The 20,066-nt window shown below is 40.4% G+C and overlaps 1 protein-coding gene across 1 annotated transcript; it reads right to left on the reverse strand.

Annotated features, from left to right (window-relative positions):
- Positions 1 to 139: 139 nt before the first annotated feature.
- Positions 140 to 8,434, reverse strand: LOC141350849 (uncharacterized). Its single transcript, XM_073856682.1, has 3 exons — positions 7,951 to 8,434; positions 397 to 2,563; positions 140 to 163 (listed from the first exon to the last, which is right to left on the reverse strand). The coding sequence occupies exons 1-3, from the start codon at positions 7,986 to 7,988 to the stop codon at positions 140 to 142; spliced, it is 2,229 nt and encodes a 742-aa protein (XP_073712783.1). The 5' UTR covers positions 7,989 to 8,434.
- Between the last annotated feature and the right edge of the window lie 11,632 nt (positions 8,435 to 20,066).

Below are 20,066 nucleotides of genomic sequence, written 5' to 3' on the forward strand. Positions count from 1 at the left end.
TGACCTTTAAAAAGATATCAAACATGCCATAACAATATTTCCATCATCACAACATATGATATATCCAATCTTACATGTGTTTAGTATATTTTCAGCCACAAGACCTTTAAGAGGGATGGGAGAGGGGGAGATTTACAGTTCAGTTCCTGGGTATCAGTGACCCCTGTGGAGAGAGACAACACCATCTCTCGGGAACAGGCATAGAATGTGGTTTTATTGTTTTATGGTTCAGCTCCAAAAACACACTCTTGTCCATCTGTCCTACAATTTCTCCCCTTGGCCCCATAGGGAAAATTTTAAAATGATTCCTAAGGGGTCATCCTTGGATGTTGTTAAGTCCTTTTTTTTTTTTTTTTTTTTTTTTTTGTAAGGTAAATGTGTGTGAAACGCAGGCACCTGTAAAGGGCCATTTGTTAGCACATTGTTGTTGGATTCCCTTAATGATCGAATCATATATCTGAAATAACAACACTGAAGTATGGTAAACATAAGAATAAACCCACTGCCAATCACACATCCACGGAACACCCAGTCCCACCAGGTGTATACATACTGTGCAGACCGTGTAGATGAACTTGACAGTAACTTCGCTGTTCCTTTGGCCAGGTTTGTTTCCACCTGTGCCTGATTGAGATGATACTCAGTCTGTAGAATAGTCTGTTGGACTAATTCCATTGTTTCAGTCAGAGTCTGTGTGCTGTGTTCGTAGAAGGTGTCCTCCCACCAGGGAGAAACATCTATGTCAAGTGGAATCCTCCCCAGGATATTTATCTGACCCATTGAAAAGTCCTCAGTTACCTCAAGACAAAAGGTATGGTTTGACGGACAGGTCAGACCTCCGTAGGTGAAAGAATTCATCTCACTGATGACACACCACTGTGATTGCGAAACCTGTACAGCATCTGCATGGCCATGTAATGACTGAACATTAATAAGCTTAGTATCATTAGGAGAGAATGGTTGTAAAGTGTTACAAGTACAAATGACATAACTTGAAGTTTCATGACAACAGGTGCGAGTGGTAAATAAGGTCTCATTTCTTTTCAAAGTCATATAACCTGTTAAATGATCCCATTTAATAATCTGATTTTTTACCACCATGCCTATAGAACGTATAGTTGTGGAATTTTGAAAAATTTGATCTGGGTGTATTAAAGGAAAATTGACAAAAAACCCAATACATCCAGCACATTCATTTCCAGTATATAACATCAAAGTGGATAACAACTCTGAATATTTAATGTCCTTCATTTTTTCAGATGCAAACCACCTATGTAAATCTAAAATCTCAATAAGATCATTTAAAGCATGTCTAGGTGTTTTAAGAAGACGCAAGTCTAGAATTTCTTGTCTAGCAACAGTAAATAAATCTTGAGCATATGATCTGCAGGCTAAGTCACGTTCGATGGTACGGGTCTGATTGAATAATGTGTGGCTGATCAATAGAAGCGCCTGCGCTTCAGATCTAACCGCTTTGATAATGTTTTCATTACTATTGGTGAGGTGCTGAAAACCAGTGGCCACCTGGTTTGCCAACCATGTTGAAAATTGTGATTGTCCAGTTATTTTATAAGTGTTGGCAATTGAATTAACAGAGCCGAAGAGACCTGCTAAATTTCCAAGCAGATCTCGTTTAGAGCGTACAGGTGGAATTCGGACAGCTAGTCTGCCTTTGTAATCAGAAATTAAATCATCGATTCGTGACTGTAGCCATGCATATGTTTTATCACCATTACTACAATGTTTCACATAAGCAGACAAAATATTTGAAATATTATATGTTACATGAGTCATGACTAGATTAACATCATGCAACAGAGTCTTATTAATATTTCCCTTAATAAAACCACCAGGAGGGATTGGATATAATTTTGGACATTGCTTGGGTTTACTATACCCACAAGTGGTTAGATTAAAACAATGCTTTACAGTCCATGTACAATTTTGTGGGCTAGTATAACTATTTACATCAGGCTCACATTTACCCACACAATAGGTTCCTTCTTTTCGGCTAGTCCAAATAACAGTTTTTGGGTCATTATCATCCGACATATATGAAGTGAGGTTGAACTTGTAATCTGCAAATCTCATATGTGTGCTGTTGAGTGTTTCAGTATGTGTGCATCTGTATACTGTGGGTTCTAAATCTTTTATAGCATAACAAATTTTGGGATCTGTACCATTGTTAGATTTTTCATATAGGGTGCGCATACTCCCAATTTTTGCTCCTGGCTCAATTTTAAGTTGATACCAGGCTGTTACATTGTGTGAATATAGAGGTGCGGGGGTGTCACCTGAAATGTTCACTATGGGAGAATAGTTGGAACCTAATTTACAACAAATTTTTGTTGCGCAATTTGGTTCCGGCATTATACCGGGAGGCCATGTAACTATTTCTCTAGGCGAAATTGTTATATATGATGTGGATGGCCCCTTTGCATATTTCCATACCCATCTCCCACATTTCAGGGTGTGTGTGAGCATTACCCTTTGGCCCAAGCTGATGCATGTGGGCCCTGACACCTTCCTTGCATCCGGTTTCCATGGAATTGCTGTAACCATCCTGAAACAGAGACAATGAGATATAGTCAATCATTTAGACAATGACAACATTACTTATTTGTCAATCCTTTGAACAATTTGCATTGAGACATGTGATACCATCTTAATTTTCCTTTGATGGACACGGCCACAGCGCTATTACAAGTCGCTTTAATTTCATAAGGCCCGTGCCACCTAGGAGAAAATGCATTTAGTTTTACAAAGACTCTTATCATCACCATGTCTCCTTCTGCAAATTTTGTTTCAAATGTTGGATTGAACTGTGCATCATTGCTCAGGTCTGACTGTTGTTGTCTCAGCACTGCCTGAGTTTGCAATACTTTCAGTCTTTCCTGCAGTTGTTTTAGCACAGTCTGCTGTGTTGCAACCATAAGATGGCCCAGATCTGTTGGAGAGATTTCTGGATCAATAGGCAATTTCATCACCCTTCCAGTCATAAGTTCATATGGACTAATGCCTGTAGCTTTAGATGGTGTTGCTCGCAAAACAGTTAAAACTGTGGGCAGAGCATCAATCCATTTGTTTTGGTGTTGAACTATCTGTTTAGTGATAGCCTCTTTGATTGAGCGGTTTGCACGCTCGACCATACCAGAACTTTGTGGCCTGTATGGAATGTGAAACTTCTGTTTAATGTTTAGCATCTTATTCATGTCTTTCATGATCTGTCCAGTGAAATGAGTACCTTGATCAGATTCAATTTGAATTGGTGCTCCCCAGAGAGGGATGATTTGGTTCGCTAACAACCGTGCCACGGTAGTTGCAGTGTTATTTCTTGTAGGTATAGCGTCTACCCATTTTGAAAATTTATCAATTATGACCAGACAATAACGATATCCCCCCTTGGCACTTGGCAGCGGACCAATGAAATCCAACTGCAAAGACTCCCAGGGCCCTGTCGGTGGTTCTGGCCTGCACAAATTGGTACGACCCGGCTTGCCCTGGTTTACTGTGGCACACACAATGCATGTACTACACCATCTGTCAATGTCAGCTGTCATCCCTTGCCACCAAAATTGCCTTCTTATCAACTGCAATGTTTTTTCAGAAGACACATGGGAATAATCATGATACAATTTGATTATTGGTTTTTGTAAAGCTTCAGGAACCACATATTTGCCATCTCTCAACACCATGCCTTCATTGACCGTGATCAGCTGATCTTGCTTTAGATGTGACATTAGTTCTCCCTCAGAAACCCACAAGCTTTGCTGATATTGTTTAAGGTCAATTGGTGTAGTTTGAATTGCACTTATTTCTACATATGGTTTTTCATCCCAAATGTCACCCTTGATAGCTGCTAATTTAGCCAGCTGATCTACAATGTTGTTATTTTGTTCATGCACGTTCGGGTTTTTGTTTATGTGTGCACGTACTTTAACGACCGAAATGGGAGATTCACGTGTCGTTACAGCGTTCCATATTGCACTTATCGTATTGAAATGTTTAACAGGGGTTCCTGCAGATGTGAGAAATTTTCGCATTTGCCACTGTGTCATAAAGTCATGCACGACGCCGAATGCATATCGGCTATCGGTTTGAATACACACAGGCTCAGAATGCGCTTTAATGGCTTCAAGTAATGCGATGAGCTCGGCCTCTTGAGCAGACATGTTTGATGGTAATTTTAGTAACACCTGTCGTTGCGCATTTGACTCGGGGAAACTAGGTGTCCATATCGCACATCCAGTATAGAAATGATAATTTTGTTTAAACCTGGATCCATCAATGTATACTTGTGTTTGACCTGGGATCTCATGATCATAAACAGGACTGGGTACCTCTTTCTCAGGCAAACATGTGTGCGGATGGCCATCTATGTCCCCGAGTATGTGTGGTAAAATGCGTGTGTTTTCGGTTGTTATGTCCCGTGACTGTATGTCAGTTAACCATCTGGCAAGTCTTTGAGATGACACCCCTTTTATTCTGCCTTGCAACAACATTTGTACTGGCGTGTGCACTGTATGTATTATTATGGATTGAAAACCAACGATGGGCTCAGTTGTGTTTATCATCCAGTGAACAGCCAGTACATGTTGTGTGCATGGATCAAACCCCTGTTCAACCGGAGATTTTTTCCTGCTGTAATATGCAATTGGACGCAATTTTCCCCCATGTTCTTGTGCTACCACTCCACTTAAGGTGTCTTCGTACGCATCGACTTGAAGATGGAACGGTTTTACAGGGTTGGGTAAGCCCAGGGCAGGTGCGGAACACAGACGCTGTTTTAAATTGGTGAATGCTTGTTCATGCTCATCTGTCCATTCAAGGACATCCGACGGTTTGGTTTTACCTTTCAAGAGAGCATACAATGGTGCGGCAGTTTTTGCGAAATCTGGTATGAAATCTCTGAGATAGTTTGCAGTTCCTAACACTTTTTGAAGCGCATTTAAAGTGTGTGGACGAGGCAGTTCAGCGATGCATTTCCTTCTATCCTCTGTCAATGCCCTGTGATTTTGCGTAAGTGTGTACCCTAAGTAGTGCACTTCCTTTTGAGCAATTTGGGCCTTCTCCTTGTTTAGTTTAAAGCCTGCCTTGCCTAGCATTTGCAGAACTTTATCTACCACATTTAAGTGATTTTCAAGTGACCCTTCTGTAGCGATGAGAATGTCATCAACATAGTGCACTACTTGGCCATTCCCTAGTAAGGGTTCAAGCACGTCTGCGACTGCTCTATGAAATATGGCAGGGCTGTTATGCATTCCTTGCGGCATCCTAAGCCAGGAATATTGTATTTGGTTTACTGTAAAGGCCAATTTCCATTGGTCTTCTCGCTTGACTTTGATAGACCAAAACCCATTTTTGATATCAAGTACAGTAAACCATGTGGCATTAGTGGAAATTTGTGTCAATATAGTGGATGGGTTTGCCACTATTGCTGTAGCTTTGGGTATTACTCGATTAAGGCGTTGATAATCAATGCATAACCGCCATTTACCATTAGGTTTAGGCACTGGTAAACACGGAGAGTTAGTAGTTGAACTGCATCGTCGAACTATTTTCCTCATTTCAAGTTGTTTTACTATCTCATGAACAGCTGCTTCTGCTTCTGGCTTTATGCGATATTGTTTTTGCGGTGGAGGTGGTTCACCTTCAATGCCAATTTCAAAATCAATTAAGCCACAATCATGTTCATGAGTAGCCCACACGTTTTTGTGCTTGTCAATCAACAACTGAACAGGATCTGTATTAGAGATGGACATTATTTTTGCCTTGTTTACTGGCAAACATTGTTTTGTTGCTTTGTTCGTTTGCAATTCAATCTGTTTTTCAAAGCAATGAATTACAAATCCATGCTTTCCCATAATATCCATCCCCATCACAGTCCCTTCACTGTTGTTTGGCAAATACCAGAATGGCTCTTTCAAAACAGTCACACCTAGGTCGATTAAAACAGGTTTTGTTTTGGATGCTATCATTAAGGTATCGCCTATGCCTTTGATTTGAATCGTTTCTGCAGTAAGGGGAAAGGGAAGGTTTGTGCAGGAGCATGCAGCACCGGTGTCGATAAGAACATTGGCTAACCGGCCTCCCAGGTTAGCTCTTATTTTAATCCGGTTTCCGCTAGTTATTATGCTTCCTACAGCAACGGAGGCCACGCACCCCTATTGTTCATTTAGAAATTTATCTAGCACCACTTGAATGCCAACCGCCAATTCTTCACGACGACTAATTGGAGCTGATGCTTGTGTGTCAGTTGGCTTAGCTGTCATTTGCTCGAATTTTTGCTTTAAACGTTCGTATGTTTGCTCATCATTTTTGGAGACTAGTGGTCGATTAACAGACCTATGTCTTGAACATTGTCTGCTTGCATGATTGCTTCTCCTGCACCACTGACATCGAAAATATGGTTTTGTGTCAGGTTGGTAACTCCCTTTACCCTCTGCTGCCCATTGCGTTGTGGCTACAGGACGTGTCCTATTTTGCTTCAGCCTGCTTTCTATTTTAGAGGCCCAATCTACCAGTGCACGATAGGTATTCTCAGGTGGCTCTGCCCCATGGTTTAATGCCTGCTGTATGTGGTTGCCTGCATTATTTTTTATAAGCTGCAATAAAACTTCCTGGTCTCTTTCTGCATTTTCTAACCCAGAGTGTTCTTTATAACACACCCATAAGCGTTCTGCATATGCCTCAAAAGACTCTTTCACTCCCTGTTTGATGTCCAATATTCTATTCCATTCTGCATGTGTTGGTCCTCTTAACTCCAACAATGCTTCCTTCAATCGTCCATATACACCTGTGTCTTCTTCATCTTCCCTCTTAACTATTATCTCTCCAGATCTTAAATTTTCAGGCATTTTTGCTTTAAGCTCATTGGGTAAGGTAAGAAGGGCTATTTGCCACACATCTCTAAGTTCTAGATTATATACTGAAGCTTGTAGCATTAAATTATCCCAATACGGCTGAAATGGGCCTTTCCTTGGCATCATACCGACAACTTCCTTATGCTTAGTGCATTCTTCACAAGTAAGCGGACGGCTAATTGTTGTTATCTCATCGTCCGCATTTGTCATTGTTTTGAGCACTGCTACTCTCACTGATTTTTTAGTGATTGTACCTGTTCTAGTTCTTGTTCTTATTGGACTACGACCTTTTCGTTCGTGAGCTCTAACTTCGAACGCAGCTTCCGGGGAAGGCTCTCGTCTAATTTGCACTGTCTCTGGCTCTATTACTTGACCATCCGAACTTTTCATTAAAGCAATATCCTCGTCGTCGCTATCATCTTGTGTGTTTACATTAACAGATTTTATTATTGCCTCCCTGACCGCAGCGACATGAAACCCTGCACCATCACAACACTCTTCGAGTGCTTTGGTATACTTTTTATCCAGTTGCAGTTTATGTTCGAGTTTTTTGATCTGTGCTTCAAACGCATCGCCCTGTCTTGCCCAAGTTTGCTTATCATAGACGGACGCTTCGACTTGAGCGCGGAGTTTTTTTTAATTCATCCGATCGGGTTTTCTCCAGCTTTCGGATACCCGCTAAAGATTGTTTTGCATCCGCTATAACTGCGAGATCATTCCGGCGAAGTAAATAAACAATCGCCGCGGGTATTTTCTTAAATTTGCGCTTCGTTTGTAACTTCCGTCCTTCCGTGGCGTACCAAGCTAAAAGTTCATCATTACTAGAAGTTATTTTTACCTCTTTTGAGTCCAGTCGAACTAACAACGATTTAAGTTGCAACGCAAGGGAATCCATTATTTCCTTATCTACACTCTCGCTATCATTTCCCTGAAAAGCCATGTTGTCGTCTAATATTCTAAGCCCCACCGGATTTCTACGGTCTCCGATCTATCACTGGGTATTCACGACCCGTTCTACAAATGTGTCTGAATGGTGCACTTATGCTTTCCCTCAACACTTCTAAAAGGCAAAGAAAAATCAACTTACCAACAGAGCTGAAGACAGAGAAGTATCTCAAACCTCATACTCAGCGAGTTTGTTTTGGATGCGATGTCGCGCTGGTATGACGTCACTCACTCGCGCCGGGGACACTCGTTCTGGTGTACACGTCACTCGTTCTGGTGTACACGTCACTCTTTCCAGCGTATGACGTATCACGTCGGGATCACCAAGCTGTAAGGAACCACCCACTGGTCCAACGAAGGTATCCAATGATCTGGCGAAGGGATTTTGTGTTCTCGCTTCCGCAGTATTTCTGAAAGAAATTATCTTCATTTATTAGAATTTAGTTTAATTTACTAAAATTTGGGTTTAAGTCTTCGACTCTGTGAATAATTATAATCTGACTCCAATTGTAATTAATTAATATTTACTGATCATAATTTAACAATAATTATTTTGTTATTATAATATAAATATAGAATGTGAATACATTACTATAAACTTAAATTGAGGATATCCAGTCTAATTTAAGTTTTAATTTATTCAGCCTTAAAAAGTGGTTTCTCCAATTTAGTTAAAAGTTGAGATTTCTCCATTCAAGTCTAAGTTGAGGAAGATCCAGTCTAACTTAAACCAAGGCATTCTCCAGTCTAACTTTAACTAAGGTTTCTCCATTTCAGTTATAAAATGTTGAGGTTTCTCCATTCAAGTCTAAGTTGAGGAAGATCCAATCTAACTTAAACCAAGGCATTCTCCAGTCTAACTGAGACAACTTAAGTGTAAGCATACACATTTACTTTCAGTGATACAAATAGTGTGTGTATTAAGAATTACTGACAACTCAGAATTATTTCAAACGTAACAATTTATTTTGCCAGGCAGGTTATACTTAAATCAACCAATCAAAATCATCAGATAGAATTAAAACAAACACATCATTAAATCAAATAATCAAAATGATCAACATAATATAAAACACAAGTCACAGAATCAAAGTCATACCTGGCAATATAGACACACAGTAGTGTGGGAAGTTCTGATTGCAGATTCTTCCTTGAGTCCTTTACCAATGTTTCTTATATACACCAATGTAATGAGAGTTATGGTCAATCTGGTATTCTAGTTTAGTTTCTCGTGCCCCTAAAGATCACCAAATGGGATCGCCCTCCATCTGTACTTAAGATTACCTAAAAAAGACACGCCTCTTAGAGGAGCAGAGAATATGTCTTAAAGTTAAATCTCCAATATACTCTTATCTTAGACTTAAAGAAATTAGACCTCTTTTTACCCATCGCACCATGACCTTTAAAAAGATATCAAACATGCCATAACAATATTTCCATCATCACAACATATGATATATCCAATCTTACATGTGTTTAGTATATTTTCAGCCTCAAGACCTTTAAGAGAGAGGGGAGAGGGGGAGATTTACAGTTCAGTTCCTGGGTATCAGTGACCCCTGTGGAGAGAGACAACACCATCTCTCGGGAACAGGCATAGAATGTGGTTTTATTGTTTTATGGTTCAGCTCCAAAAACACACTCTTGTCCATCTGTCCTACATCTATCTCTACCGTACTGCATACTAACTGCGTGACATCAGATAAAATACACAAACCAGTGCGCACTTTCCTACTCTGTTACAAGCACTGAATAAACGGCAGAAAACATGAAACATAAAGCATGATTGAATAAATAATAACAACTCTAGCATAACTTTGGGGCCTTTTCTACAGACCCTTTCCTTTTAAGATGTGGTCCTCAGCCGCACAGACTCAAATTGCTCTCACTGGACTATTACGTCATTAGCCGAGCGGTCTGCGCAGCTTAAAATGGAGCACACTTAATAAGTCATTAACACAAAAAAAACTTTAATTTTATTATTAAAATTATGTGATCACGACCAGTGTTGGGGAAAGTTACTTTTAAAAGTAATGCATTACAATATTAAGTTACTCTCCAAAAAAGTAACTAATTGCGTTACTTAGTTACTTTCATGGAAAGTAATGCTTATGTTACTTTTGAGTTACTTTTGTGTTACTTTTTCTTAATTTGCTGAGGCTTGATATCTTTTAGGCCTTGCAGGTGGCTTTATGACTGAGATGTTCTGCACTCAGAAATTGCATATTTCCACAGTAAAAATGACTGAAACTATGCTCAGGCGTGCACGTAAATCTATGTTAATTAAATGTTTTTTAAAAAGTAACTCAAATATTAATGTGTACATTTATAAAGAAATGCGTTACTTTACTCGTTACTTCATAAAAGTAATAATATTACGTAATGCACGTTACTTGTAATCATGGCCGGACTTACCATTGGGCTTGAGTGGGCTTGAGCCCAGGGGCCCCGGCCAATAGGAGCCTCCGTGCCGGCTTGCGTTCGTTTGATTTGTTCAGTCGTTTTCATTTTTTATTTTACAGCCTATTGGTTGGTGCTGCATTTAATTCGTTAATATATGTCAGTCATCTTGGTGCTGAATATGACGCGCTGAGTTTACTGCTTCTGAAACCCATAGATGCTAAGTTAGTATAATAGCGAATACGCGAAATGAGAGTCATAAATGAGCTTTACAGATAACGAGAAAGAGCAACGCGAAAATGAAGCGCTGAAAAGATTACTAGAGTAGGTCTTGTAACTCTGTTTTTTCTTGTTTGTTTGTAATCTAACGTGATACGCAGCAGGTATACGCAGTATACCCACTGGAAAGGTCAAGGATTTCCGTATACCCATTTAAAAAAGCGTTAAAATACTTAACAGTGTGTGACAAACCTTTGAAACTTTCATTCATAAATTGACATCTGAATCACTCACCATTCGCATGCTCCACTTGCTACTTTGGCGGGTTGAACCTCATATACAGTCGGCTATTTGATATTTGGTACATTTGACTTCATGCGGCACTGCGCGATCCGATCATTATATGAAATCAAATTATCACGGCGCAAAAGTGTAAAGCAGACGGGTGTATTCATGTGGTTCAACAACAGCCAAAAAATATGACATCAGAGTACCGCGAGAGCGATTCAAGAAATCACACAGAGCAGTCTGCTTTTTAAACGCTCTCGCGGTACTTTGACATCATCACCAAGCGGTCTGCGTAGCGCCAAATGAAATCCAATCTGCTCGCAGTCTGCAGCTCACACGACACTGTAACCAAACTGTGAACGAGTGGAGCAGAGCTACGAAACATAGCAAAATCCGGAAAGTTAACCACGCACATATGATTATGTCAACATTTAAATCATCCGTCCAGTATATTACTTCATCTGGAGGTGAGGATTCACTAAATCATGGCCATGTTGATGTCCTGATGGTTTTTGATATAATCCACTAGCCTACCTGTAGTTTCTCTTTCAGCATGTTGTTTGTGCTTAACAGAATCACAGTTTAAACTTCTGAAGTGTTCATTTTTATATCTACATTCAAGATTTTAATGTATTACGCAAAAATTAATTAATGATCATCTTCTCCACTTTGGTTTTTGGTGTCTAATATTACATGATGGTCTTGTCATAAATAACATCCTAAAATCTTTTCTTTTCACTGCACCACTTAGGCTATATGCACAAAATACTTTATATGGTGTGTAATAAGGTGAATGTTAATCAAAACATATCAGTCTCTTCATATCATCTAACACAATGATTTTAAATGTTGTTATGGGGTATTTTTTAATGTGCATGATTAATTTGGAATTGTGACATCCCTAAAATACATGATTTAATTTTAGACTGGGCTTATGTTCTGCTATAGAGATATAGGGGCAGTTTCCTAGTCAGGTCTTATCCTAGTCCAAGACTAAAATGCATGTTTGATCTGTCTTAATTTAAACACATCTTGCACTGATGTATCTTAACATATATCATTGCCATTGTTTTGTCTCAAGACGCACACCAGTGATGTTTTTTGTAAGGTTTGTTTGTAAAAACTACTTGAATGCCATAATATAACCTAGCAATAGGTCTAGTGCTGGATTAATCTAAACCCTGTCGGGAAACTTCCCTAAAATGTAGTTCTATGATATATTTTTTATTTTAGGTTGTTTACTGTATGTGCACTCTCAGAAGATAATTTACACAAGCTGTCACTGGGGTGTTACCCTTTCAAATAGTACACCTTTGTAGCTAAAGAGTGCATATAATGGGTACAAATGTACCTATATCTGTACCTAAATGGTAAATATTAGGACCCATTTAAAGGGTACCGTCCCAGTGACAGCTTTTGTACCTTTCGTTCTGATAGTGTAGGGCCCAAAATTTATTCAAGCCCAGGGGCCTCCACCCTGTTAAGTCCTGCCCTGCTTGTAATGCGTTACCACCAACACTGATCACGACAAAAACAATATTATATCCATATATTTCTCATATAACTTTCTCATATAATTTAAATAACATGTGCATACTTTTCATGCAACCTATCGCAAGACTACTCTGTAAAAGCCCCAAATCAGTTTACTTCATTAGCAATACCCAGAACTTTTTCAACTCTTAGTAATATTTTAATGGAGACCAAACAAGAAAAGTGGACAATGACATTAGGACATTTAACCCTGCGTGGGAATCTGAATTTGCTTTTCTTGAGGTAAAGGGCAAAGCAGTGTGTCTCATCAATGCACCAACGGCACATACATTGTACAGCTTATGGTCTCGGTACGTTTTCTCAAAGGGGAAAAAATTGCAGAAAGAAATGCTGGAGGAGAGGACATTTACTTTGCACTATAAAACTTTTTTCATGGTCCAGGCATCAACATCAATTTTAAAAACCTTGTTTCTGTGACTACTGATGGAGCTCCTTCTATGGTCGGAAAGGAGAAAGGTTTAACTGCGGTGCTCAGAAAAGATCCTGAAATGTCGGTATTCTTTTCATATCATTGCATTCTGAATTAGGAGCAAATTATGCAGCAAACTAAGAGTGCTTTGGATTTAAAGAGACAATGGACAGTGTGGTGAACTTTATTCTTGCACACATGCTGAAATATTTCCAATTGCTCGTAGGAGAGTGTGAGACTGCATGTGGTGACTTGGCAATGCATGCAGAGGTCATCTGCAAGGTAAGACTGTAATTTCCCGCATAGTTTTTTTTTAGATGTGTGGAAATATAATTTGCATTTCATTGTTTCCATGAAAAACAAGTATGCTGTTTTTGCAGTATTTTATAAATAATAAGTAAACATCAGTGATGTTTTGTGCTTATTAAACTAAGATGTAATGTGTAGTTGTAGTTTTCTCATACTTCTTTGCCATGCAGTACCATGCTTTATCCAGAAAACCTGGTTTAAATTAATAAAAAAATATTGTTTGTAGAATTTGCAGTGCTATTTTCCATATAAGTGTAATTTCGTCTCGCTCTCGCGGCACTTTGACATCATCCGTCTGTCAGTTCTAGCGGCGCCGCACGAAGTCGAACAAGCCTAATCACTTGCAGTGTGTTTATTAACGTCACGATGGAATACATGCACACTTGGGTTTTTTGTTAAATAATAAGCCTATAAAATGCACTTTAGGAAGACATTACACAAGGCAAATGTGATTTTTAAATAGCACATTTTATCATTAAAATCACATTCAACATTAATGGTGCTCTGATGCCCCCTCACGCCTACAGTATGAGGTATACCTGTTTATACTAAAGTTAGACTGTGCTACAAGAATGTTTTTATATTAAAAAAAACATGCTAACTATGTCTATCAGGGTGAAAGGTATTACAGGTTTAAAATGTATGTTTACATGTACTTTTTACACATAGGCCTAATCTTTTACTGTATTATGATTCTTATTAATAGTCTCACCTTAAACCTACTCATTCTCACCATGTGCTTTTTGAGAAAAGATGTAAAACTTAACACCGCCTTTGTCTGTGGTTTACTTTCACTCTGTTAACCCCACCCTTTACTTTCAGCACAAACCATGAAAAATTTTATACACAAAATATATTTGTTTTATAAAAATATAATACTGTACATGTACCACAGCAAAGCAATGGTCTCAAAGCCATAGGTCTAAAAAAGGTTTTTTTATTTGAGCTTTTCTGTAAGCTTTTTTCTTTATCATGACATATTTCCAAATAAGGCCACTGACCTTCTACAAATGCCCCTGCAATCCTGATGCAGAATGGTGTAGAAAAAGCTATATACTGTCAATTATTTATTAACATGTGGCTATTACCTTGTGTACACTGTATGTATCTAAAAAACTTTTTTTAGTTAAATTTTTTTTATGTTTAAAACTTTTGGATAGAGGCAGATCGCAATGCGTCATAATCTGAAAAGCACGCTCACTGGGGAGAAAACAATCCATCTCCATTGACTTTGTATTGCGAGAGGCTCCCTCCTTGTCATTTCTGGCTTATAACAAAAAAACAGAATAATGACTAAAAGTTCCTATGTGACAGGATGTACAGCTAACAAGCCAAAAAAAAAACAGAAATAAGTTTTTATAAGCTGTCGACCCCAACTTTTCATAGTACTCCTATTAGTAGAACTGCGCCCACTAGAGGGGAACGTAGTCGTCGATCCACTTTTTTCTCCTTAAAGGCTGGGTTTTACAGCTCGACAGCTTATAAAAACTTATTTCTGGGTTTTTTGGCTTGTTAGCTGTACATCTTGTCACACAGCAGCTTTTAGGCATTATTCTGTTTTGTTATAAGCCAGAAATGACAAGGAGGCGGCCAAATTAGCATCCTTGTGTTTAACAAAATGTTGATACTTTTTATTTCTAGTAAACACATTTAGACTTGTGTTCATCTATGAAATACGTAATTCCTGCAGCACTCTATTGTGAACGCTTAAAGGTGGGGAAATGCATGCTCATGTGACAGTGGGTGCATTTTAATTCAAGGTCCTTGTCACTGTTTTACTATTAAAAATGATGTTTTGATATGATATGATTTGATGTGATAAAATATTAATATACTGTTGGGTAGTTTAATCTGCATCAACGCATCATATTTTCTAAAATAAAAAATATTCTCTAAAACAAAATCTGTCTCCATATATTTTGTGATAGGTCTCAGCTGTTGTGTCCCGCTAACAGGCCCTAATATTTCGGAGTTCGCTGCGTAACAAAGTTCAGGTCCCCTTCAAGAACCCGTGGAGATAAGTGATCAGTAGAAAACTGGTACGTCACATGGTGAACTTTCTCTCTACTGAAAAACACAAATGAACGAAGTGGTATTGACGAACCGGTCTCTGGCCATATTCACAGCAATGTCCAACAAATATTTGCATGTTTAAAATCTAGTGTTACCACCTCTTTAGGCATGGACACTAGAGCTGCGCAAGCTTCTCTGGAAATATGATGGACATGCTGTTTCATAATCGTTCTGGTTCTTCATTCTGATTGGTTGAAACACGTTCTAAGCCGTGATAAAATACCCCGGTAAACCCACGGTTCAGACCGCATTACAAGTATCAATGCGCCACTGTTGCTGCGTACTGATTTATATAAAATATACACCACAGTCTTTAATCATTGTTAAATTTTTCTACATTTGCACAATGATGGCGATATCCAGATAAATGTCAATAAATATTGTTGAGTCATTTCGTCAATAAAAAGAAAACTTTCTTTGAGTTGTGTTTGGTTTAAATGGATATTTCCGCTATTATCCACTAGATGGCAATCTTACCCAACTTAAACACTGACGCATTCACTTGAAACAACAGCGTTGTGGTGGATTTAGGGTGACGTGTAAATTTTGATGGCTCTGAATCTGATCTCTTACAAATGTTCTTCACAAAAATGGAATTATCTCCGCTTTTAGCTGAAAATTTGAGAGCTGATAACTGATAAGAGAACAAATGAAGGTAGGATGAAACGTTTTTTTTTTGTTGTTGTTGGAAAGCGGATGGTCTGTTCTTTCTTTTAATATTTTATGTTAATTTAAAGAAGATCATTTTTCTGTAAGGCATTAAACTAAAACTGGGTGGCAACTAAAAAAAAATACGAGTTATACGAGCCTTGTGCACCGAGTTATTACAGACACACCAGACCACTGCAACTCCTCAGGCTACCGTAAACACAGTTCCCATGGCCCATCCGAATCCATTCTCTGGTGAGGTGACTGAGTGCAAGGGATTCATATTGCAATGTGAACTTATATTTGAGATGCAACCAAATCGTTTCCCCACAGATCGTAGTAAAATAGCGTTCATCTTGTATCTACCCACCGGAAAAGCGCTTCACTGGGCAGTTTCCATCCGAGAACAAAATGGATCCGTCCTATCATGCCTTTAGTGAACACTTTCGAGAAGTTTTCGGATTTCCAGAAGGTGACAACTCAGTCTGTGATGAACTTTACAATATAAAGCAAGGTAAAGAATCGGCAGCAGAGTTTTCTCTACGTTTTCGCACGCTAGCGGCAGCTAGTGGTTGGGATCAACGAGCACTCATAACCACCTACCGAAACGGTTTAAATGCAACTCTTCATCTACAACTAGCGACCTTTGATAGCATTGGGCTTGAACGCTTTATCCAGAAAGCGATCCGAACCGAAAATCGTATGATTACATGTAATCTTCCTCAGTTTGCACTCTATCACTCACCAGAGCCGTCCTCTCCAGGACCAGAACCGATGCAGTTGGATTCCACCCGTATCCCACTGTCAGAGAGACAACGCCGCATTAAAGAAGGGTTATGCTTATACTGTGCGAGTAAAGGATCATCTCAGAATGTTCCATCCGTCCACCCCGGGCTTTGAGTACGGTTCAGTCAGAAAAACATATTTACAATCCTCTAACTACCAAAGTGAAATTATCCTACCGTAATGTCTCCATTATAGTGTCCGCCCTCCTTAATTCAAGGTCGACAGGGTCTTCATCTCTTCCCAGTTATGCCGACAGTACAACATCAAGAAAGAATCCATCGAGCAAAAATTAAAGGTACAGTCAGTCACCGGAAGACCCCTTAACCGTTCATCCATTCGACAACGATCTGGAGAAATCACTCTGACAGTGGGAATCCTGCATCAGGAGAAAATAAAATTTCTGGTCCTGGAGAATTCCACCGCGGATGTGATTCTCGGAAGACCATGGGTGATTGAACATCATCCGGAGCTCTCTTGGGACACAGGAGAAATTAAACGCTGGAGTGATCATTGTTTCCCACAATGATTCCCAAATATCCCAAAACCTCATCATCCTCTTGGAAAACCTCAGGTATGCAGCACCTCTATTGAAAGCCCTAATGACAATGTTTCTGTATGTATTCCTCCAGAATATAAGGACTTCGCGAACGTCTTTTGTCCCAAGAGAGCTTCGAGGCTACCACCTCACCGGCCATGGGACTGTGCGATTAACCTCCTCCCGGGTGCACCAGTACCGAAAGGTAAAATTTATTCCCTCTCCATACCAGAACAGGAAGCCATGGAAAAGTACATCACAGAGGCTTTGGAACAAGGGTACATACAACCGTCCAATTCCCCTGCTGCTTCCCCATTTTTCTTCGTGACAATTTTTTCTCCAACCCTGTATCGACCACCGTGGACTTAATAACATCACTCGTAAGTTTCGCTACCCACTTCCTCTCGTTCCTACTGCACTAGAACAACTCTGTGGAGCTAATATCTTCACCAAACTAGATCTACGAAGTGCATACAATCTAGTCAGAATTCGAGCTGGTGATGAATGGAAGACCACTTTTGTGACCCCTACTGGCCACTGGGAATATTTGGTCATGCCGTATGGTCTAGTAAACGCCCCTTCTGTATTTCAAGACTTTATGCATACCATTTTCAGAGACCTTCTTAATCGATTCGTAATTGTTTACATTGATGACATTTTAATCTATTCCAGTGATCCCAAGATCCATGTACAACATGTAAAGGAAGTTCTACAAAGATTTCGCCAACACTCACTCTTTGTCAAAGCAGAAAAATGTGAATTCCACAAGTCTGAAATTCAGTTCCTTGGATATGATGTCTCATGTCATGGAGTGAGTATGGACGAAGGAAAGGTAGCAGCTATCAAAACCTGGCCACAACCCAAGACGGTAAAAGAACTGCAAAGATTCCTATGTTTCGCAAACTTTTACTGGAGATTCATTAAGAACTTCAGCCTCATTGTGAATCCTCTGACATCTTCCTTTAAAAGGTAATCCCAAAGTCTTGCCTTGGATTGATGATACCCATAATGCTTTTCAACTGATGAAGAAAACCTTTTGTGAAGCACCCATTCTTATCCATCCAAATCCTAACAAACCTTTTATTGTAGAAGTGGATGCTTCATCAACAGGTGTCGGAGCCGTTTTGTCCCAGCAGCAGGGAAAAACATCTGACGTTCGTCCTTGTGCATACTACTCTCACAAGTTAAGCCCGGCGGAGAAGAATTATGACATCGGTGACCGGGAGTTATTGGCGATAAAAATGGCTCTCGAAGAGTGGCGACACTGCCTCGAGGGTGCACATCATCCATTCACGTTGTTGACGGATCACAAAAATCTTCAATCTCCGTGAGGCAAAAAGGTCAAATCCAAGACAAGCCAGGTGGGCTCTCTTCTTCACTCGTTTCCATCTCGTCCAGGTACAAAGAATTGCAAAGCCGAGGCATTGTCCAGACTGTACATGGCAGATGAAGACCTTTCTCCTCCTGAAACCATCCTACCAGAGAAGGTATGTGTGTGTACCATTGATTGGAGTCAGGAAGATGAAATTCCTGAAACTACAAATGTTACGCCAGGCTGTCCACCAGGAATGAAGTATGTACCCTTGCAACATAGGACATCACTCATCACCAAAGCTCACAACTCCGCTGGTACTGGTCACCCGGGTGCTCAACAAACCCTCTCGCTGCTAAAACATCGCTTCTGGTGGTCCAATATGGCAGAAGACATCAGAAGGTTCGTGAGGGGGTGTAAGAAATGCGCAATGGCAAAAACCCCAAGACATCTGCCCCATGGAAACTACATCCTCTTCCTGTCCCTCATCGTCCATGATCACATCTTGGAGTGGATTTTGCCACCAATCGTCCCCCATCTCAAGGTAATACCTGTATTTTCGTTGTGGTAGATCGCTTTTCTAAAATGCTGCGATTAATACCTCTAAAAGGTTAACCTACAGCAATGGAATCTGCAGAACTCCTGTTTCAGCATGTCTTCAGATATTTTGGCCTCCCAGAAGACATTGTCTCAGACAGAGGTCCTCAATTCATATCAAGAGTCTGGAAGGAATTTTTTAAACTCTTAGATGTGACTGTGAGTCTCTCCTCAGGTTATCACCCCCAAACCAATGGACAAACGGAATGCAAGATCCAAGAAGTGGGTCGCTTCCTCCAAACCTTCTGCCATAACCACCAGGACTCTTGGAGCCAGTTTCTACCCTGGGCTGAGTACGCACAGAACTCTCTACACCAGCAGGCTACAGGTCTCACCCCTTTCCAGTGCGTACTCGGGTACCAGCCGCCCATGTTTCCCTGGACTAAGGAACCCTCCGATGTACCATCAGTGCAGCACTGGTTCCAAGAGAGCGAGAGGGTCTGGGACACAGCTCACCATCACCTTCAATCCGCCGTCATCAACAACAAGCAGATTCCAGAAGGGCCCCTACACCGAACTTTCAAGTTGGGAACAAGGTTTGGTTGTCTACCCAAAACATCCGTCTCAGACTACCCTGTAAAAAGCTGAGTCCCAGGTACATTGGCCCATTCACCATCATCAAGGAGGTCAATCCGGTAGCATTTCAACTCCGTCTTCCAGCACACTACCGGATCCACCCTGTCTTTCATGTATCACAGTTGAAACCATTCTACTCACCTGTCGTTTCTTCTGTTCCTCCCACAGGACCTGGTGAAGAAGCCCCCCCCTCTGGATGAAGATGAGACCATATACACCGTCAGGCAGCTCCTAGACTCCAGACGGTGAGGTGGGCAGCTTGAATACCTGGTGGACTGGGAGGGATATGGACCAGAAGAGAGATCCTGGGTTCCTCGTGATGACATCCTTGACCCAGGACTCCTCAACGATTTCCATCAGGCTCATCCGGACAAACCAGCTCCCAGACCCAGAGGCCGTCCTCCTCGGCGTCCTAGAGCCCAGGGGTCCTCAGGAGCGGACCCTCGGGGGGGGGGGGGGGGGTACTGTCACGGATTTGCCAGGTCCTTCCACGCACACCCCTCATCAGAACAGATCACAATCACCCGAATACTAATCAGCTGCACCTGTCAC

The sequence above is a fragment of the Misgurnus anguillicaudatus genome, chromosome 19 (assembly GCF_027580225.2).
Source record: "Misgurnus anguillicaudatus chromosome 19, ASM2758022v2, whole genome shotgun sequence".
Taxonomy (NCBI): Eukaryota; Metazoa; Chordata; class Actinopteri; order Cypriniformes; family Cobitidae; genus Misgurnus; species Misgurnus anguillicaudatus.